A 23,674-nucleotide genomic window follows, 5' to 3' on the forward strand; every position below is an offset into this window, starting at 1 on the left:
TTTAATATCTCACACTGAAGAGTGCCTGCAGAGTCTCATCGACAGGTTTGCGACTGCCTGCAATGAATTTGGCCTAACCATCAGCCTCAAGAAAACGAACATCATGGGGCAGGACATCAGAAATGCTCCATCCATCAATATTGGCGACCACGCTCTGGAAGTGGTTCAAGAGTTCACCTACCTAGGCTCAACTATCACTAGTAACCTGTCTCTCGATGCAGAAATCAACAAGCGCATGGGAAAGGCTTCCACTGCTATGTCCAGACTGGCCAAGAGAGTGTGAGAAAATGGCGCACTGACACGGAACACAAAAGTCCGAGTGTATCAAGCCTGTGTCCTCAGTACCTTGCTCTATGGCAGCGAGGCCTGGACAACGTATGTCAGCCAAGAGCGACGTCTCAATTCATTCCATCTTCGCTGCCTCCGGAGAATACTTGGTATCAGGTGGCAGGACCGTATCTCCAACACAGAAGTCCTCGAGGCGGCCAACATCCCCAGCTTACACACGCTACTGATTCAACGGCGCTTGAGATGGCTTGGCCATGTGAGCTGCATGGAAGATGGCAGGATCCCCAAAGACACATTGTACAGCGAGCTCGCCACTGGTATCAGACCCACCGGCCATCCATGTCTCCCCTTTAAAGACGTCTGAAAACGCGACATGAAGTCCTGTGACATTGATCACAAGTTGTGGGAGTCAGTTGCCAGCGTTCACCAGAGCTGGTGGGCAGCCATAAAGGCGGGGCTAAAGTGTGGCGAGTCGAAGAGACTTAGCAGTTGGCAGGAAAAAAGACAAAAGTGCAAGGGGAGAGCCAACTGTGTAACAGCCCCGACAAACAAATTTTTCTGCAGCACCTGTGGAAGAGTCTGTCACTCTAGAATTGGCCTTTATAGCCACTCCAGGCGCTGCTCCACACACCACTGACCACCTCCAGGCGCTTACCCACTGTCTCTCAAGATAAGGAGGCCAAAGAAGAAGAAATAAGAAATGCAAATACTCAATGCCCTCTGAATCTCAGTGGTGCTGGTGTAGCAGGAAGCTAGTTAGGACTTGGCAGTCAATAAACTAATGGGTGCGGGCGCATGAGTGTGGGATGCGGGTGTGTGGGATCACAGTGATTACTCGCAAGGCATTTCAGTCCTTCTGTGTTTGTGTATGGGAAAGTCTGAAGACTATCTAAGGAACCTGAAATAAAAGCAAAATACTGCAGATGCTAGAAATCTGAAATAAAATCAAGAAATGCTGGAAATACTCAGCAGGTCTGGCAGCATCTGTGGAGCGAGAAGCAGAGCCAATGTTTCAGGTCAGTGACCCTTCTTCAGAACTCTTCAGAGGCAAGCTCGGGGCCCAATTAGTTGCACTGAGGGTTACCAGGAGGCGGGAGCTGCCCACAGACCCTGAGTGGCAAAGTCAGACGGCAGCCATAATGAGGCCTGCCGCTGCCTTGCAGAAAGAGCAGGCAGTGCCTCGGAGGGCCAGCAGCCTTACTGTGCAGGAAAGTGAACCTATTGCCAAATGAGAGACAATACGCATGAGCCGACGCAAGATCCCACAGGTCCTGCGATTTTTAACCTTTTTAAAAAAAAAATGACTTTAACTTCTCCCTGCATTGAACCCAACAGCTGTTCACTAACATGCACCAGACTGTTCAGATTCACCGATTTCCACCCCCACCCCCCCCCCCCAATTGAAAGTTGCAGTCTTGCCCTCTCTGGCCCGTTAATAAGATGCTCAAGGAGCTTAACGGGACATTCATTGGAGGTGAGCAGGTTCCCGACTTCCTCCCCCGCTGCCCTCACTTTGAAAATTGGAGCACGTCCCAGAGGCGCTTTCTGGGGATGTGATCTTCAATCCGCGCCCGCACCCGTGCTCATCTCAAAGCACTTTGAAAATCTGGTGTATGGAGTCTGAAGCTGTTTGAACCTGAGACCTGAAGTTGTTGCAGTTCTGGTGGTCTTGTTGCTGCTGCTTGGATCTTGGTACCTTTCAGCTGTGCTTTGTTTTGTAGTCAACCTCAACTCTTATTCATAGTGTTGAAGATCGCTGCTTTAATCATAGTGGTATTTTGTGAGTTCATAGCAATTACTAAAGAAAAAAGATGGCTCCTGGGCAGTCAGCTCCCTCGGGAGCTCCTCACTGTTCATGTCTATCCCTGGCCATCTGCTGCCATCCATTGCTCTTTCTCCCGACTAAATCCTCCCTTCTGATGTTTAAGTTCCCCTGATTCTAACAGTGGGTGAATATTTTAGCCCAAACTTCAAATTAACTGTTAGTTTAAGTGGCCTCTGTCTGATAGTACCAACCCCATCTCCCGAAATTACCTTGTGTGCTGTGGTAAAGATCTGGATAAGACCTGGATGTGGTATTTCTCTTAAATCTGGCTTCAAATTCCTGGCTTCACTGGACATCAAGACCATGTTTCTGTGCTGGACTACATTGGAAAAATGCAAGATTCTGCTTCCGTCTAAAATCTGCTTCCTTTTTTTTTGTTTTTCTGATCTGTGAGCTGTGCAAAAGATCTGGAAAAATCTAGATCTTCTTTGAAACTTGGCTTCAAATTTCTGAACTTATCTCAACATCAAAAAGATGCTTTCGCTCTGGACTATACTGGTTATAAGACCCAACTTTGTCTCTGAATTGCTGTTCTGTTATGACTTTTAAAGTAACTTTGATCAATTTACTGCTCTTCCCCCATCACTTCTGTGATTGAGACTTCAGTCTCCTGCTGAGCCTATGACTGGCCACTGGTTATACTAGATTTTCAGCTTCAGCCGGTTCCTGGCCAAAAGAATCACTCACCTGCGCGGAGTTCACTGCTAAGGCGGCACAGTGGCACAGTGGTTAGCACTGCAGCCTCACAGCTCCAGCGACCCGGGTTCAATTCCGGGTACTGCCTGTGTGGAGTTTGCAAGTTCTCCCTGTGTCTGCGTGGGTTTTCTCCGGGTGCTCCGGTTTCCTCCCACAAGCCAAAAGACTTGCAGGTTGGTAGGTAAATTGGCCATTATAAATTGCCACTAGTATAGGTAGGTGGTAGGGAAATATAGGGACAGGTGGGGATGTTTGGTAGGAATATGGGATTGGTGTAGGATTAGTATGGATGGGTGGTTGATGGTCGGCACAGACTCGGTGGGCCGAAGGGCCTGTTTCAGTGCTGTATCTCTAAACTAAACTAAGTGACCTACAGTCATCTCAGACTGACCACCTGAGGGCATAGTAGCTGGAGGACTCAGAGGATGGAGGTGGCAACCTGTAGCTGCTCCTTTCGTACACCTGGAGGTCAAGATCACACTTATTCTTGTGCCGATCTTGGGCCCTGCCGGTTGGTGCCTTCAACATTAAAAAGAACATCAAGCTAATGGCTAAGGGAGTAAACCTAACATAATCTGGAGTGCAGTCCCATTAGGCGATTGGTGCCTCCCTCAAGTTAGCAACTCCTGCAACCAAATAGGCCCTTGATGTATAGGCTTTTGTCTTTCCTCTGGACACCAGCCTATGAGGTCGAAAAGGGGGTGCAGATGCTAAGCAAGACTGGACCTCCTAAAACCATGCCTAGGCTACACAGCAAACAAAGAAAGGTAACTTTTTTGGCTTGGAAACTAGAATGTGAGGACTATATGTCCTGGAATGAACAATGACCCAAACTCCACAGGTAGTGTACGCAAGACAGCCCTGATTGACCATGAGCTGCACAAGCTTGGTATCGACATTGCCGCTGTACAAGAAACTAGATTAGCTGACACAGGCTGTATTCAGGAGGCTAATTACACCTTCTACTGGCATGAAAAGAGTGTTGATGATTGCCATGAATATGGTGTAGGCTTCACTGTGAGCAACCGGCTGACACAGTCAATTGAGCCACCAATAGCAACCTCGGAGCGCCTCATCTCCCTGTGGTTATCATCTGATGGAGGCACAGTGAACATCATATGAGTCTACGCATCAACTCTGAATGCCAGAATCTCAGATAAAAAGCATTTCTATGACTCCCTAGGTGACATTCTGAGGAACACCCCAATTGACGATAGGCTATTCATCCGCACGCACATGTTGGGGCAGACAATGATTCCTGGCCAACATGCCTCGATCATCATGGACTGGGCAAGGTCAATGAATATGAACACCTTCTTGAGCTTTGTGCCTGAATTTACTCTGCATCACCAATACATTCTTCCAGGGCAGACATCACCACAAGGTTTTTATTCGTTTGGGGGATATGGGTGTCGCTGATTAGGTCAGCATTTATTGCCCATCCCTAATTGCCCTTGAACTGAGTGGCTTGCTAGGCCATTTCAGAAGGCATTTAAGAGTCAACCACATTGCTGTGGGTCTGGAGTCACATGTAGACCAGAACAGGTAAGGATGGCAGATTTCCTTCCCTAAAGGAAATTAGTGAACCAGGCAGGTTTTTACAACAATTGACAATGGTTTCATGGTCACCATTAGACTAGTTTTTATTAAATTCCAGATTTTTATTAATTGAATTCAAATTTCACCATCTGCCGTGGTGGGATTCGAACCCACAGCATTAGCCTGGGCTCTGGATTACTAGTCCAGTGACATTATCACTATGCCACCGCCTCCCCAAGGTCTGATCATTGGCACCAACTAGACCGAGTCATCACAAGGAGGCACGATCTGCCCAGTGTTCTTCACACACACACCTACCATAGAGCAGATTGCAATACCGACCACTGTCTTATCACCAGCAGAGTAAAGGTGCATGCCTGAAAGTTCCACAGCTCCAAACACGATGGCACGTCACACATCAACATTCCTTGCATAAGCAATGATGCCAAATACCAGCACTTCGCACTGTCACTGGAACACTTGCTACCCACCAAAGGCTTAATGGGAAGCACCGATGCTGACATTGATGAAGCTTGGAAGTCACTAAGCTCAATCATCTGCGAAGCAGCAGAAGCACATTTGGTAAAGGCAGAACCTGCAACAAGGGCAGGTTTGAGACCGACTCAGCTGAGATGATATCGTCATTGATGTAAAAAACAAAGCCTACATGACGCACAACATAAACCCAACAGCTAAGACACTGCATAACCTGAAAGTAGCCAAGACAGCAGTACAAAGGAGAGGGAAATACTATGCAAATAAACACTGGATCAGCTTATGTCAAAAAATCCTAACTACGTGTGACAAAGGAAATCTACGAGCTATGTACGAAGGGATCAAGAGGGCGCTTGGCCCTGCCATTACCAAAGTTGCTCCCCTGAAGTCGGCAGATGGTGATGTACTCACTGACAGAAGTCAACACTGGGCTAAACACTAGTGTGAGCTGTACTCCTGTGAGTCGGACATCTCCCAGTCTGCGTTCGCTGTTCTCCCGCAACTTCCTGTCATGGATGAGTTAGATGGAGAACCCTCATCACTGGAGCTTGAGAAGGCCATAGACTGCCTAGTGGACAGAAGGGCACTGGGCAAAGATGGAATCCTAGTTGAACTGCTCAAGCATGGGAAGTCCCATCCATTGCCACACCTTTATTACCTTCTCCTTCCCTGCTGAAAAGTAAGCTCTGTCCCACAGGAGATGTGTGACACCAAAATCATCACACGATACAAAAATAACGGCAACAGAGGAGACTGCAACTACTACAGGGGCATCTCACTCCTTAGCATCACGGGGAAGGCCTTTGCTAGGGTCATACTTAAAAGACTCCATTTACTTGCAGACCGAGTATACCTGGATGCGCAGTGCGGTTTCCGTACCGGCATATCTACTGTGGATATGAGCTTCTCCATATGCCAGCTACAAAGGAAGTGTAGGGAACAGAGTATACCCATTTACCTTACTTTTGTAGATCTCGCTAAGGCATTCGACACTGTCAACAGAAGAGGGCTATACAAGATTTTGGGAAAAATTTGGCTGTCCAACGAAGCTCCTCAGTCTCATCCACTCCTTTCATGACAACATGCACTGCACTGTACAGTTTGGCTCCATTTCTAACAGTTTCAGAGTGAAGAATAGAGTGAAACAGGGTTCTGTCCTAGCCCCAATCTGTTTGGCATCTTCTTCTTCTCCATACTCCTGACCTTCACCTTCCCTGTAGATATGGAAGGAGTCTACTTGCACTCTAGGTCAGATGACAAGCTCTACAAACTATCAAGGCTGAAAGCAAAGACAAAAACATATCACGTCCTGATCTGAGAACTCCTCTATGCTGATGATGCTGCGCTAGTCGCTCACATGGAAACTCAGTTACAAAGACTCATGGATTGTCTCTCCTGTGCCAATAACATGTTCTCGTTGACTATAAGCATCAAGAAAACCGTGGTCATGGGACAAGGTGTTGTATCTCTGCCCCTGATCACACTACATAACACCCCACTGGAAGTTGTTAGCAAATTCTGCTACCTTGGGTCCACGGGTGACAATCTGTTCCTATATGCAGAGCTTGATACATGCATAGGGAAAGCATCTACCACCTTTGGCAGACATGCAAAATGCATATGGGATAACACCAAGTTGGCCCTTAGGACCAAGCTGATGGTTTATAAGTTCTGTGTTCTCAGCACTTTGCTACATGGCTGTGACTCACAGCTACCAGAAAACAAATCTGAGTCAAGTTATACAGCACAGAAACAGGCCCTTCGGCCCATCGTGTCTGTACCAGCCATCAAGCACCTATCTATTCTAATCTTATTTTCCAGCACTTGGCCCATAGCCTTGTATGCTATGGCGTTTCAGGTACTCATCTAAATACTTCTTAAATTTTGTGAGGGTTCCTGCCTCTACCATCTCTTTGGGCAGCGTCTTCCAGATTCCAACTACCCTGTGGGTGAAAATATTTTCCCTCAAATCCCCTCTAAACCTCCTGCCCCTTACCTTAAATCTATGTCCCCTGGTTATTGACACCTCCGCTAAGGGAAAAGGTTTCTTCCTGTCTACTCATCTATGCCCCTCATAATTTTGTATACCCATCTTCGCTGTCTAAGGCGTATTATGGGTATATCCTGGCAGGAAAAATCACAAATGTGGCAGTCCTCTCAAAGGCAGAACGCCCAAGTGCTTTGGCAGTAATCAAACAGAGGCAGCATCGGTGGGTGGGACATGTCTGCAGGATGGAAGACGGTCACATACCCAAGGATCTTCGGTATGGTGAGATAGCCAGGGCCAGACGACCAGTGGGGCGCCAAAAGCTCCGCTTCAAGGATGCTTGCAACAGGGATGGGAAGGCCCTAAATGTCGACTATCGCACTTGGGAGTCACCTAGCTGTCAAAAGAGGGAACTGGTGACACATCCTGTGGACTGGTGTGCACTACCACAATGATCGGTTTCTACAGGAGCTTGGCAACAGGCACCAACGTCAAAAACAATGACTCACAGCGTCACTTGGCATCTTCACGTGCAGCACTTGTGGCAGAACCTGCCTCTCAAGAATTGGCCATCGCAGCCATCAACAAAGGTGCACCGAGAGAAGACAGCCCATCTAAATGGATTGTTGGCTGCATGTCCATCATCCTTCATAGATTGAAGGATACCAACCAGCAGTTGCATTTTAACCTCAATAGTAATCCATGGTACAGTGGATCAGTTGTTTGCTTGTCATTTGTAGTGCTACACATAAGCTGATTGTGGATTAATTGTTGCTTTAATCACAATAGTGATTCGTGGCTTCCTAATAGTTGCACTGCTGTGGTTGAAGCAGCAATCAATCCACAATTTAAGCACAAAGATTGATTTTCTAGCAACGCTACTACAAATCACAATTGGGGTTAATGATTAAAGCAGAAATCTACAACATTATGAATTACAATTGAGGTTATCTACAAAACAAAGCACAGCCAAAGGTACCAGGATCCAAGCAGCAGCAACTTTAGGCCCCAGGCCCCAAACTCCAGGCAGTAAGGCGCTTCAGGCACCACTTGTTTCAGGCTCCAGGCAAGGCAGTCAGCTCTCCTTACCAGTAATCATTCCAGATGTTGTTTTCAGATGATGTCGCCAAGGGGCAGCATTCAGATGAGAAATTGGGTAGGGGGACTTCAGAGGCAACACTGTGGGAGAAGAGAAGCCATTGCAGACTCACACAGTACTATGGCTCGTCACCATTCAACATCAACACATCACCGCATGTACATGAACAGTGCAATTAATGTGTGCTCAAACTCTGGAGAGTTTAATGTAATTTGCAGCAGCATTACTTAGACATTAATGGATCTGTAACCAATGTTTTATCTGATTTTATTACTTCTACAAGATGCCAAGATTTTGTATGGCTTGGTTATGAGAACACTAGGGTCTGGATTTTTAGGCCCTGAATGGGAGGGGGTGGGGTGGGGGGGTGCAGCAAGCACAGAATTTCACACCGCTGGCTGGCATTTCGGTTTGCCAACACCATCCCATCCTGAGCAGGCAGGGCTACCCGCTGGCAAGTAGCAGGTTAAGGCTCTTTTAAAGGCCTTTGGCTAGAGGCTGACTGGAATTTTCCAGTTGGCCTTCAGGCCTCCTGAGGCATCAGGGAACAGCCAAGTGCCTGGAGACAACCTCATTGTGACAGCCTGGGGGAACAATGCTCCAGGCAGGCTTTGAGCTCCTCCTTGCCTGCCTGGCTGCAGTTGCAGGCTACCCTGTGGAGGGGTTCCCCTCCACAATAATGTCCTGGCTGCTAAGAGCATTTTTTTTTATTTTGAAGTTTAAAAAAAGGTGGAGGGTTCTTCCATCTTAAGGCACTCTCGCGCTCTCTCTCATACTTGAAAAGGCAGCCTACTACTTCTTCAGTACTGGAGGGCCTGCTGCTGGACCTCCAGTTTTGAGAAACTGCCCACTTTAATTAGATTGTGAGCCCCCCACCCCCAGGCATTAATTGGCCAATTTGGGGAAAAATCACTGTTACTCATACAGTGCAGGCTTCTGACCTCCATTTGATTTTGATGCTGGGGCCCCAAAGCCCGTGGGGAAATTCCTGTTGGAAGTTTAGTTAAGCCGACAAATGTGTCGAGGAACCAGATGAATCCCTAACCCTTCATAGTAACACCTCTTGAAGGGTGTAATGGCCAGCTTAAGTCTAGCAGTGTACAATGCTTAAGTTTGGTTCACCAAACTGTCTTCCATCATGCAGTTCAGATCGAATACGTTAATCTTACCAACCCTCAATTAGCATATCCACAAGCCAGCGAGTGAATGAATTAGCCCTTACTTCCCAAATCAACAAGAAATCAGACAAGTCATGCTCTATTAACTACAACATCACGATCACCATTATTTCAACATGCAATATACAGATAATTAGTAAATATAAATGGTTAATGGTTACTTAGCAACCTAAATAACAAGTAACTAATAACTTCTTAATGAAACCAGCAACAGAGGCTGTAAAGGCTGTTCATTGTATTGCGGTAACTCAGCATTTACTGATTGCAGTTTCATTAAAGTTGAAATCAGATGAGCCTACTGCATTTATTTTTTTTTTAATTTAGAGATACAGCACTGAAACAGGCCCTTCGACCCACCGAGTCTGTGCTGACCATCAACCACCCATTTATACTAATCCTACATTAATCCCATGTTCCCTCTCACATCCCCACCTTCCCTCAATTCTCCTACCACCTATCTATACTAGGGGATATTTACAATGGCCAATTTACCTATCAACCTGCAAGTCTTTGGCTGTGGGAGGAAACCAGAGCACCCGGTGGAAACCCACGCAGTCACAGGGAGAACTTGCAAACTCCACACAGGTAGTACCCAGAATCAAACCCGAATTGCTGGAGCTGTGAGGCTGCGATGCTAACCACTGCACCACTATGCCACGGTGTCAATTGGTGTAATTAGTTTAGCATGAGCGCCTTAGATAGCTGACAAGTTAATAGCATTGGATAGCTAGTCACTAATCTAACAAGTAGACTATGTGGAGGAGATTATCAATGTTTCCTCATCTTATATGACCTTGCCCTGATAAGTAGTATGATTGTGTTGATCCTCCTCCTCCCTTGTGTTGGTGGAGTTAGCTTTTGAAATGTTGAGTTGATAACCTCTCCACTAAATAGAGTTCATCTATTCCATTCAGATGCTTTTCTCCAAGTGAATCAACTTTTTGTAGTAGCGACTGAGTCTCACTGGCTTAACTTTCCCTTCCCTCAATCTCAGACAGTTTATATAATTATGTGACATGCTTACCTCTGGCTAAAGAGGCAAACAATCTGACTTCAAGAACCTCTTTGTTCTGATTATACTTTAACCCTTGTAAAGGCACCCTTCTGCATATGCTAGGTAAGAGTTCTACAGAAGAAGGCTGAAGAGGACATAGAGAATCTACATCTAATAAGAACTAAGAGAACTTTCTTGTACTAAACAGAGAGTCTGCATCTAATACCTCTGTCCAGTCCATTGACCAATCTGGGTGATACATTAAGAGGTTTCACCACTTTTGGTGTCAATCATGTTGAATAATTTAGGCATACAAAGTCACACTTTTATTTTCTAGCTCCTTCACAGAATTGTTAGTGCAGAAGGAGGCTATTCGGCCCCTCATGTCCGCACCAGCTCTCCGAATGAGCAATTCGCCTAATGTTATTCCCCCGCCTTCTCCCCGTAATCCTGCACATTCTTCCTTTTCAGATAACAATCTAATTCCCTGTTGAATGCCTCGATTGAACCTGCCTCCACCACACTCTCAGGCAGCGCATTCCAGATCCTAACCACTTTTTGCATGAAAAAGCTTTTTCTCATGCTGCTTTAGCTTCTTTTGCTGATCACTTTAAATTTGTGCCCTCTCATCCTCAATCCTTTCATGAGTGGGAACAGTTTCTCCCTATCCACCCTGTCTAGATCCCTCATGATTTTGAATACCTCTATCAAATCTCCTCTCAGCCTTCTCTTCTCCAAGGAAAACTGTCCTAACTTCTCCAATCTGTCTTCATAACTGAAGTTCCTCATCCCTGGAACAATTCTTATGAATCTTTTCTGTACTCTCTCCAATGACTTCATATTTTACCTAAAGTGTGGCACCCAGAACTGGATGCAATACTCCAGCTGAGGCTGAACTAGTGTCTTATACAAGTTCAACATAACCTCCTTTCTCTAATACTCTATGCCCCTACTAATAAATCCTAGGATACTGTATGCTTTATTAACTGCTCTCTCAACCTGTCCTGCCATCTTCAATGACATATGCACATATCCACCCAGGTCCCTCTGTTCCTGCACCTCCTTTAGAGTTGTACCCTTTATGTTATATTGTCTCTCCATGTTCTTCCTATCAAAATGAATCACTTCACATTTCTAAGCATTGAACTTCATCTGCCATTTGTCTGCCCATTCCACCAACTTGTCTATGTCCTTTTGAAGTTCTACACTGTCCGCCTCACAGTTCACAATTGTTCCAAGTTTTGTATCAACTGCAAATTTTGAAATTGTGCCCTGTCCACCAAGGTCTAGGTCATTAATATACATCAGGAAGAACAAAGGTCCCAACATTGACTCCTGAGGAACTCCACTAAAAACTTTCCTCCAGCCCGAAAAATATCTATTAACCACTATTCTCTGTTTCCTGTCACTCAACCAATTTTGTATCCATGATGCTGTCCCTTTTGTTCAATGAGCTATAACAAATTAGTAGAACATAAATATGTTATGCCTTATGACTATCTCCAGCATGTGCCTTCCAGAGGTCCTTCTATCACTCATAAGGAATATTTTTATTTACATACACAAGCCACTAAGACTTAACTGGATTCAGAAACATTCATGTTCTTAATTGTTTTTGATTTCCCAGCAGTCACTTTAATTACTGATTCCATTTTCTTGGACATCTTTAAGCCTAAACACACTGTTGATGACAAGTTTTAGTTAACTTAAAGGGCATTCTCCTTTCATGGTTCAGATTGAGTGAATGGCTGGGGAGGGAATGTGGAGTTTATGGTGGAGAGCAAAACTGCTGACTTTGGTCTTCCAAATGTTTAGTTGAAGGATGATTTGAATTTGCTATGACAATGTCCATTGGCAGTTTTGTGGAGTCAAAGGATGTAATGAAGTAGAGCTGTGTCTCATCACCATACATATACAAACTAACCCAATGTCCATAGCTAAATCTATCCATTGTTATTATGCAGATGAGGAAGAAACTTTGGAGGTGAAGATGCAGGGGTAGGAAGAGGAGCCAATGCTGCTGATGCACCAACTACACCTTGGCAAGTAGAAGAGGAGTCACCTGAGTGCAATCCATGATGGAAACAATAGAGGAAGCATTCAAAAAGTGGATGGCATTTGGAACTGTAGCAAGAACAATCTTGGTGCCATGAAAAGGGTACATTATGCTATGCTACAAAGACTAAAGCAGGATACTTTATAATGCATTATCCCACTACAAAAATGGAGCGATGTTTCAGTTGCCCCTGCCTTTCAGACTATAAAGTCCAATGTCGATAAATAAGCCTGAAATCAATCAGTCTTTAGCTATTGCTGGTGAAGGCAGTTTACAGTCTGACAGGTGTTTGCAAATTTATGGCTCTAAAGCAGTCTGCAACCTTCCCCACCAACAGTATATAACTTGTAATTGACCCCAGGGACTGCCTTTCTTGTATTTTACAGATTTGGTATGACAGATACTCTCAATATTTTTGCTATTAAATAATGAAATAAGCCCTTGGCCAATGTCATCGCCTATTATGGATTTAATGTTCTTGTGTGGTATGGAAGTAACACTGAGACAGCAACACATACATCATCTTTCAGTTCATATCAAACCTGGACAATTTACATTCCTGATCATTTATGTCCTCAGTTTTGCAACTAACAGCTCTATTTCAAAAATACTGCTTCCTAAAACAATGCTAAAAGATAATGATATATTAGCAACAAGTTTGTTTTTCTGATCTAATTCTCTGTAGACTGGAGTAAGGTGATTATTTCTAAGCCTAGGATTTACCCGCTACCTTTTTTTGGGCAGATCTAGTATGGGCAGAGGCAGAAAATAACTTGCAGATGTGTTCCACAATGTTCGCACTCCTTTATTTCCCATCAGTCGAAACTGTATTTGCCTATTTGAGAAACTGTATATTAAAAGGTATGAAATAAGGGAACAATAACCTTCATGGTTTTCAATTATATGTGCTATTTAATTGGATTCATCACAGTGGAGGTAGTGCAGTCATAATGGAGTAATGTGCAAAGACATAACGGAAAAAAAGTACAATGTGTTTGGGTAGGTGGTATATAACCCAATGAATGTCAAGGTGTAGTTCATTTTATACAGGAGAAAATTTTATTTTTTTGAATGAGTTCAAGTTCTCTTGAGATTTATACACACAGAAATCAGGCAATATTTTTAATAAAGAGTAAAAAGCACATTTATAATTGTCCATAAACTTGAGTTATTCTATTTAACCAATGGCCCACAGATTCTCCCGTTACAAGGTACAAAGATAAAATATTTAATCATATAGTAATTTAAAAATGGACAGTTTTCTGTACATAAAGACTTTTTTTCACTGCTTTGTGCAAATGGTAATACAGTACTTCTCCTGGATGAGCTTTCTCCTTTGAAATTAGTTCACCTTTCTGGACAATGAAATTATCATTTAACATACCCAATAATTCAAAATAATCCTTAGACACAGGTTTCTAAAACCACAAAGATGGATTTTTTCACTGTTACATTTCTAAATGTCAATATTAAATTTACAACTTTGATAGTAGTTTACACAATACATTTACTTTGGGATCCTGTACACTGTGCGTTTAGACATGCTGGGCTTTCTTTTCTCTCAGTAAATAGGTCAGTCTGTGCACTATAAACAGACTTAGTATTTTTGTAAACTCAATTTACTTTTGACACCTCTGGTTACATAACTGGATGGTAGCATCAAATACGTCTCACGCATGAGCTGTAACAGCCAGTGGTATGAACTCAAGTTTGTTCTGATTAGCTTGGTGAGGAACAAAATATAAATACAATTGTCAAGAACAAAGGAGGCAAATTCTTGAGATTTAGCAGCACAGTGCTTAAGCCAATCTCTGATAGTGATCTTAACTTCAAACCATATAATAGGCAAAATTCCAGCCTTGAATCTCAACAGCATGTACCTGATTCAAGCATGTATCCTGCCCATCACATAATAATGAATCAAGCAAAATAAAATCTTGGTGAATGTTAAGAGCTTTGCAGGATTCTACTGCAAATCTCCAGCACTGTGAATTGTGCCAGTTCCTAGTTCAGCTGCAGATTGTAGGAATTTAGAAAAATTATCCAAATAATGGTAGAATAACCCATTGGCTGCCCTGTGAAACAGCACAAAGATTGTAATTCAGAGTGAAGTAACAGTTCACCCAGTTAAAGAGTCTGGGGATGTAGGCAATTAAAAATAAAGTTGACAAAAGCATTGAAATTGTTTTGGGCGTGGTTACCAAGCTAATCTGAATAAGTTCTGCTTTTTCACTCTGCTTTGAGGACAAAAATACATGAAATACAAAAAAAATTGCGGACGGATATGAATTAATTTTTTTTCTCCCAAGTGGGTTTAATTTGCACTCCCTTCACAGAATGGCAATACTTTGTCCCACTTTAAAAAGTGTTCCAAAACTAAAGACTGAGTAGCAATAATTTTATTGGAGGCAATGTCAAGTTTATCACTTCATAAAGTTTTGAACTGACTGCAGGTAAGATGGCTTGAGATAAGTTATCATTTAACAATGCCACTGTATGTAGTTAAAACTCATTAAAACAAACTACAGTGAAACCTGAATAAATTGACTCTTCCAAAAAAAGGACACCTGCAAAAAACAGACACTTATTGAGACCCCCAAATAATATACATGATAAAATATACAAGAGTCATTCTGAAACCACAGACACTCTAAGTTACAAACTAGGGACTGCAATCAATGCATGAAATGCTTGTACAACTTAAAACATTGGATGGACCCTGTCACAAGGCTGCTGTATCTGGAAATTTCATTGAGTCAGGAACACTGGTGCTCTTGCTTCCTTACTGTCCCCAAATTCTCGAGGTCGGTGTATGCCAGTTTGCGCAAAGTGGCAATGAGTTTTGTAAAGAAATGGCTTTTGTTGAATTGGAAGCTCTTTACCCAGCATGATAGTACAGAGAAACTATTCTTGGGGATTCAATACTTGCATGGCTCTATCCCAGAGATAGAACAGTTTCTCTGCTGCTATGAATGCTAGATAAAGAACTCCACATTCTATTGAAAAATATTTACAGTACATAAAACGGTCATCTTGAAAATAAGGACACCTGCAAATAAAGGAAACTTGATGCCAGTCCCTGAGGTGTCTGTAATGTACCGGTTTTACTGTAGTACAAATAAGGTCTGAAGCTCCACTTAAGCCAGGAATGAAACTCAAGATGATGAATTCTTGATCAGTATTTTATTAATCCTTAAGTTCCTACTGAGAGTTGATTGCAACTGTTAATTGAAAACCAATGATTGCTTAATATTTAACAGACAGTCCACTATGTTTTCAGCTGCATTATTAAAACCTCTCAAGTCCCCTTAATAAAGTGGTTAAAAACTTAAGCACAGCTGAAATTTGTGGTCATGTGGTCCAGAAGTCACTTTGTTTAAACCCAAATATTTGTGTTACAGACTGAGGCCCCCTTCTTGTTGGTTGTGGCTTCCCTGATGCAACTCACTGTATTGCTAGATGGTGTTCCAGCCAGATTAAAATTACCATTGCAACAGACAAAAACAAATAGTTTGGAATACAAATAGAACGGAAATAAAACAAAGCAATTCAGACCAGTACAGTGCTAACAAAATAGTAACTTTCTACTACACTGCAAAAGACCACCTTGTTTCAATTTTTATTGGAAAATTGATTGTCCTTTTAACAAATATAAGATATTATAAATAGTAAGACAGGATTAAGGCCTGTTAGACAGCAATTGCTTTACTTCAGGGGAGGAAAAACATAGTTTATTAAAAAAACTAAGTTAGGACCTCAGTAAAGCTTTCCAAATTAGTGTTCAAGTGTCATTTTTGTTTAAAAATAGGGAAAATGTCTGGCTGCATAAGCAGCCCAATATAATGCAGAGTGTGCAATTTCACTAAATTCTTCTGTGAGGCTTGTATTTGGCAAAGCTGCTGTTTTACACTAGATCCTCAGTAAAACAAATGCTATGAGAACAGGGCCTGATCATCATATTACTTTGAAAATGTTTTAAAATACAAGTATATAAACTGAGCCTGTTTAACACACAAGATCATACTCTGGTGGAAGTGAAACATTTCATGGTTCACTAAACAAGTTAAAAATTTACAGGGAAATAAATAAGGGTTAAAAATATTTAAATTGCAACAGTCAAATCACTGTCACAGTGACGAATGCATGTGAATAAAAAAATGTAAAAAATACATTTTATTAATGTGACAAACATTATGATATGCATGAAGTACATGAATATTTTCACCTCTAAACTGACTTCATAATTCACAAGTGACACAATTAGGCAATCCATTGGTGAAAATATTTTTCATATTTCATCTGTTCATCAGGCAGTGTCTACTAGATTGCCATGATTAAATGTTAAATGACTGCAATTACTTTTAAAATTGTTCTTCATTCAGCCTGCAGATGAGTAATATTATTACTCAATCACATATCTTTTTCAGCCAGTTAGTTTCCAGTTATCAACTGAAATAGGAGTGAATTTCTTTATATTACAAGATGTAAAATATGTATTTTAGGTTGTATGGTTGCAAGATTGAGCAAATTACACAAAAGCAGATCTCAAATGATTTTATGACCTTATAGTTCCAGAAAATACTCTTAGATTGCTCTTCATTAAAATATTACAATCAATTTCAGTGGGCCCAAATAAACATAATTCTAAACAGTTGAGTGATTCATTGAAAAGATTCCAATTACTTATTATGTGGGACAGTACTCAGAGCTTCTTCCCGTGTGCGACTTAATGAAACATTCTGTGGAAGAAGAAAAGAGAATTAATAGATAATATAATGCTGACCAAATTCAAAGCCAAAAACCTTCATTCATTCGGTGAAGAACACACTCAGTGATATTTCCTGACAGGTTCTGCAAAAATATCAATTATATATAGCAGTTTCCTTTCTTTCATGGACAGCTAAGTAACAGAAACAGAATCTTGTGTTTTTCCCTGTAGTTCTTTGGAATGCAGCAAAGTGTTCAAATCTAAATTTAGAACAACCCTAGTAGAAACATATTTAGTACATAATCCTTTAATCTAAGGAAGCCCCCATTCAAATTGTAGGGGGAAACTTTCCTGGATGATCTTGTTCACCCACATACCCAACAGAATTTTCTCCCCACTGCACAAATCACATCGGTGGCATTTGTCCTTGAAGACTGATGCTTGCAGGAGGTGACAGTAATCTGATGTTACTGTTGGAGTGATGCAGTAAGTTGATTCAAGTTTTTAAAGAGTTCTTGCTGCTTCTTTATTGCCCCCTCAAATCCAAGAAAAATACTACTTGGCTTTAGGGACTTAGGTTTTGGTACCACATATTTTCTTGGCTTCATCATCACAGGTCACTCCCATCATCGGCTCTCATGAATCCTATAAACTACAGGGTGCACCTTGAGCTGGCCAATATCTAGGTAAATATAGCAAGGCCCAGGGGTCAAACAAAGAACCCTGATAACTGTACTCTGGCCGCCTGAAATGCATCACATCCTCAGTAATTGGAAGAATACACATTTTACAGAGTTCAGGTTATGTCACTTGACAAACTTCGCAAATATTAAACAGGTAAAAGAACAGCAATCAGTGCAGCGATAAACTTTCATATCATCTTTGAAGTATCAAAAAGTAACAAAAAATGCTTTTCCTACAATAACTCTGAACGCAAACTGACCTCTGAAATGTGGTTGCTTATTTTGCGTGACTATCTACTAGCTTAGCGTCCGATACCCCTGATGGCTTCTGATTGACTGCCGTCTTCACGACTCAAGATTTAGCTTCATATTTCTTTGAGATAATGCAGAACTAAGGGACATTAAAAACTGCATCCCTCATATCTAGATTAGGTGATCAGCCATTTACAGGATTAGAAATGGCACAAATACAGCTGTCAAACATGCATCATTAACAAAAGACAAAATGCTGTGGATACTGGAAATCTATAACAAAATCAGAAACCGTTGGTAACATTCAGGTTGGGCAACTAGCTCAGAGGATGGTTCATTCCTGTTCTCTTGGCTCACAAGATGCTTGTATTTGAATTAAATGGTTTGACCGAGCAGTCTGTTCCATTCTGCACTGAGAGCTGCTGAGTCTGGTAGTTTTAAGGGTTAATTTCTATCTAAAGTCTATTTTTTTCTTCAACTTAGCAGTTAACTAAAAATTACTCTAAGTTAAAAGAAGTTAAAACAGGGGTATTCAAGCTCTCTGGGAGCAGCTGTAGCTTAGTTACTTAGGTGGCTGGCTTAAACTGGTTTTCAGAAACTTGAATCAGTTGTTTTTCAAAAACTATAAAAGCAGGGCTTCCTCAGTGCAGTTTGATCAGCAGTGAGTGCTGCTTTCAGTGCACAGAGTGTAAAATGGAAGTTCGGTGAGTGAGATGCTCCTTTCTTTTTAGTCTCCAGTAGCTGGCCCTTACTTTGATACAGGGGAAGAAGCTGTTTGGTGAGTAACTGGTAAGTTATTCTACTTATTCTAATTGTAATAAATAGGACCATTCCCCGACACATTCAACCCACAATGGACCTTGATCACCAGGTATTGTGTGCGAGAGGAGCATTCAAGAGACTGCTAAGGTGATACAATCCAGGACCGGTTAGACCAGCTGGTCACATGACTAACTGGCTGCTCCAGGGTCATTTGAACTAGGCCCAGAGAGTTTGAACTCAAAGACTGTTTGCTCCTGGATGGAAAAGATCTCTCCCGTCTGCTCCCATCTCTTTCTCACAAGCCTCTGACTCCACTGAAGACACATGAACCTCAAGACAGAAAAGTCCCCTATGGCGAACAGGTTTAAGAAGAATACTGGGCCCCAACGAGAAGCAAGATCTAGCTACAATCAAGAACTCTATAGTGAGCTCAAAGAACTGTAACAACTCTTCAGATATTGCCTCAAAATAATCCACGTTTATTTTATTTATTTAGAGATACAGCACTGAAACAGGCCCTTCGGCTCACCGAGTCTGTGCCGACCAACAACCACCCATTTATACTAATCCGACATTAATCCCATATTCTCTACCACATCCCCACCATTCTCCTACCACTTACCTACACTAGGGGCAACTTACAATGGCCAATTTACCTATCAACCTGCAAGTCTTTTGTAGGTGGGAGGAAACCAGAGCACCCGGAGGAAACCCACGCAGACACAGGGAGAACTTGAAAACTCCGCACAGGCAGTACCCAGAACTGAACCCGGGTCGCTGGAGCTGAGGCGCTGCTGCGCCACTGTGCCGCCCACAAAACAAACTATTTTATCTTTTTTTTTTCTGTCTGTATTTGCATGCGTGTATCGCATATTCATGCTGGCATGGGCACATCGTGTATCTGTAGGAGTCAACCGAATTAGAGTTTAAGTTCAAGTTTAATAAATTTCAACTTTTCTTCTTTAAACCCAAGAAAACCTGTTTGTGCTGGTTTCTTTGCCTTGTAATTGGAAAGCAGTGAACAAGGATTCACCAAGGGGGAGCTAAAAACACGGTGTTTTAAAAATTAAACCCTGTTCGGGCAAGATCAGGTGAAGGCTGAGAGGGACCCCGAGACACCTTCTTCACCTGGCTGTAACATCAGCCATGATCATATTGAATGGTGCAGGAGGCTCGATGGGCTGAATGACCTACTCCTGCTCCTATGTTCCTATCCAAGGGCACTAACTGTCTCAGTTACAAGAACAATTCAATTGCCCGCTACTATTCTACAATGATCACATCCAATGTTTCATTTTGTCAGAGGTGGATGACATCCTGATTATCCACAAAGTTTTGGATTTTTTTTTAAACCTTCCAATGTTCCCTCTAACTTCTGTTTGCTGTGTATGGCTGGCTTGTTGCATTGAAAGATCCTTTTAAGATTGGCGCACAGCTGAATCTTATAGGGAACGTTAATTGTGCGCGGCCTGTTATTCCCTGCGCGGCATACTCCCGATTGCTGCATGGCTGCGCAGCTTAGAGGAAACATTGCTGCTATATCTCGTCACAATTACAGCCTCATCCTGAGGTCCTTTTACTATATCTTAAATATATCAGATGTCCCTGCAAGGAGCCATAGCTAGGTTACGCTGCTAAGCATATTCAAACTTTCACATCAACAAGTATTAACAGTGTGTTATGCTAATTTTGTGGGGTGTTAAGATCAGGGGTCTTGTGTCTCAAAAAGAAACTTGGAAAGCCTTATGGGACAATGACTGGTACTTTGTCCAGCATTCTTGGCTTCATCAAACAGGCCACCATGCTTAATTTCCTTTTTTTTTTATTAAAGAGCACAAGAGAGTTTTGGTTTATATGCTACTTCTCAAATAGTCTACTTTGGGACAAATGAAAATTGTCAGCGAATTCATTGCAGTAACTCTGGAACTCTTCAGTAGATTGAAGATGAGCTATAGTACCAATCTCCCTGTCAGACTTTTATAACTCCAGATTAGAGTCACACTCAGGATGGATGTTGAGCCTGTACCACAAGATATCAACTGAAGCAGATATTTGCAAGAGTTTGGGCTGGATATAGATTAATGAAACTATCCTTACTGACCATGAACATTCAAAGCAGATGGGAGTGCAGTTTGCTCTGAGGATGTGCTAGAATTGCTACCTTCTAAGCTGCTTTTGTTTCTTTTCACAATTAATGTGCCATTAGCCAGCAATCGGTCCCGACAATTGATTACTCAAATTCAACCAGTGCCTTGTCTTGGGATAGAGTCTTGGTTGAAACAAATGAAATACTGATGGCCTTAAGTGACAATAATGCTGACCATGCACTGGCTGACATTGAGGCATTAGCTGTTGATATCCAACTGTAGAAACAACATTCTGGGCTTCAACCACAATTGGTGTAATCTGCAGAACAGACTCAGGAGCACAGATAATCAGTAGAAAGTCTTCAGATGGACATTGTCTGTTGGGACAGATATTGTTGTTCAGTCAATACTGGTATCTTGGCCTCAGAAGGTTTTGGGGATGTTTGGCCCAATCACAAAACATTTCATTGCGCTTTCAGCTTTGCAAACCGTCTGTTTAGCTTAGGTAATACTAACCAATCTTAGTGTCATCGAGTCATAGTGTCAGAGTTTTACAGCACAGAAACATGCCCTTTGGCCCAACGTGCCTGCGCCAACCTAACTAATCCCATTTTCCCTGCACTTGGCTCGTAGTCTTGTACGTTATGGCGTTTCAAGTGCTCATCTAAATACTTCTTGAATGTGGTGAGTGTTCCTGCCTCGACCACCTCTTCAGGCAGTGCGTTCCAGATTCCAACCACCCTCTAGGTGAAAAAATTCCTCAACTCCCCTCTAAACCTCCTGCCCCTTACCTTAAATCTATGCCCCCTAGTTATTGACCTCTCTGCTCAGGGAAAAAGTTTCTTCCCATCTATCCTATTAATGCCCCTCACAATTTTGTATACCTCAATCAGGTCCCCATCAGCCTTCTCCGCTCGATGGAAAACCTCCCCAGCCTATCCAGTCTCTCTTCATAACTGAAATGCGCCAGCCCAGGCAACATCCTGGTGAATCTCCTCTGCACCCTCTCCAGTGCAATCACATCCTTCCTATAGTGTGATGACCAGAACTGTATACAGTACTCCAGCTGTGGCCATACCAGCATTTTATACAGCTCCATCATAACCTCCCTGCTCTTATATTCTACGCCTCAGCTAATAAAGGCAAGTATCCCAAATGCCTTCCTAACCACCTTATCTACCTGTGCTGCTGCCTTCAGTGATCTATGGACAAGCACACCAAGGTCCCTCTGACCTTCTGTACTTCCTAGGGTCCTACCATCCTGTATATTCCATTGCCTTGTTAGACCTCCCAAAGTGCATCACCTCACACTTCTCAGGATTAAACTCCATTTGCACTGCTTCGCCCATCTTACCAGCCCAAGTATATCGTCCTGTAATCTAAGGCTTTCCTCCTCAATATTTACGACACCACCAATTTTCGTGTTGTCTGCGAACTTACTGATCATACCTCCTATATTCACGTCTAAATCATTAATGTACACTACAAACAGCAAGGGTCCCAGCACCGATGCCTGCGGTACACCACTGGTCACAGGCCTCCATTCACAAAAAAAACCCCTACCATCAGTTCCGAAAAAGGGTCACTGACTCAAAACGTTAACTCTGCTTCTCTTTCCACAGATGCTGCCAGACCTGCTGAGTGGCTCCAGCATTTCTTGTTTTTATCCCTACCATCACCCTCTGCCTCCTGCCACTAAGCCAATTTTGAATCCAATTTGCCAAATTACCTTGGATCCCATGGGCTTTTACTTTCTTAACCGATCTCCCATGTGGGACCTGATCAAAAGCCTTACTGAAGTCCACGTATACTAGATCAACTGCTTTACCCTCATCTACACCTCTAGTCACTTCCTCGAAAAAGTCAACCAAATTTGTTAGACATGATCTGCCCCCGACAAATCTATGCTGACTATCCCTGATTAATCCCTGCCTCTCCAAGTGGAGATTAATCCTGTCTCTCAATTTTTCCCCGATAATTTCCCTACCACTGATGTTAGACTCACCGGCCTGTAATTACCTGGTTCTTCTAGGTTCTTCTAACCTTTATCTAGTGCTTCTTGAAAGGTAAATGATCATGGTCTCTCAACAAAGCATCTGCTAAAAAGAAGTTGTGCAATTAGCATGGTTGGGTCTTTTCTTCATGTTAATGTTGAACTGTTAGTCAAACTCCTACTGTGGTTCACAATGACACACTTCAAGCAAATACAAGACACTTGACGTGTATTATATAGAACAGGCTTTATTGATACCTAAATAGACAAATTGACTTTCAAGTTTCTAGTTCAATCTTTCAGCTGTCCAAAGAACTGGAGAAAACCATCTCCTTTATACATCTTATTTTGCCTACATCAGTGAGATTTCACTGATAATACCTCATGATGGATCTGTTCTAAATGCTTTGGAGACAGTCTATTTAAATAAACTGTTCTAGTTGCTTACTTCAAAGATACTCCTATCAAGCAAGTGTTCCTGATTTAACTGTTCTTGAATTTCGTGAAGAGTAGCTTTAATTAACGATTATCTTTCTATACTGTAGTTAATAGATTCCTCTACCTATGTTTATTACTCTAGACACTAAAGTTATACCTTAATCACTCACGGTTGACATAATTACTGTCACATTTCCTTGCACAAGTTATTTTTGTACATAACACACAGACATGAAAAGCAGAAGACAATCTCTGACACTTCCAAGCCATCCTGTGTATCTTAGCCTGTTGCTTCAAGATGCAAAGAAGCTTGATTATTAACCCTTAGCTCTCCACAATGTGCAACACTTCATCAGATCAGAGATCAGGAGCAGATCTGATGCTGTTAGCTCATGGAGGAAGATAAATAAAGATGGAAGCTTCTGATGAGCTCCAGCAGTGTGTAACTATACTTTGTGGAGGCCCGGCAGAAGTTGGTAGAATTGAATAAACATCCCAGGGATCAGTGCTGGCTCCACTTCTGTTCTCAAGATTATATCTATTAATTTGGCTTGGGCTTAAGAAGCAAAATATCAAATTGTGCTGAAAATACAA

General features: G+C 42.3%; 1 protein-coding gene across 3 annotated transcripts in view; it reads right to left on the reverse strand.

The window, feature by feature from the left end:
* Positions 1 to 13,168: 13,168 nt before the first annotated feature.
* The window catches only part of LOC137383889 (6-phosphofructo-2-kinase/fructose-2,6-bisphosphatase 2-like), a 105,759-nt gene continuing 95,253 nt past the window's right edge, over positions 13,169 to 23,674 (reverse strand). Inside the window, exons 14-15 of one of the 3 annotated variants that reach the window (XR_010977481.1) lie at positions 22,669 to 22,745; positions 13,169 to 16,896 (exon numbers count right to left, since the gene is read on the reverse strand). Coding sequence is in view for 1 of the 3 variants with exons in the window: in XM_068057257.1 (XP_067913358.1) it covers positions 16,837 to 16,896 (60 nt within the window). In the remaining 2 variants the exon portion in view is untranslated. The remainder of the gene's footprint in view (positions 16,897 to 22,668; positions 22,746 to 23,674) is intronic. The other 2 variants (XM_068057257.1, XR_010977482.1) reach the window with 2 other exon arrangements.

The sequence above is a fragment of the Heterodontus francisci genome, chromosome 25, assembly GCF_036365525.1.
Source record: "Heterodontus francisci isolate sHetFra1 chromosome 25, sHetFra1.hap1, whole genome shotgun sequence".
In the NCBI taxonomy this organism is placed as follows: domain Eukaryota; kingdom Metazoa; phylum Chordata; class Chondrichthyes; order Heterodontiformes; family Heterodontidae; genus Heterodontus; species Heterodontus francisci.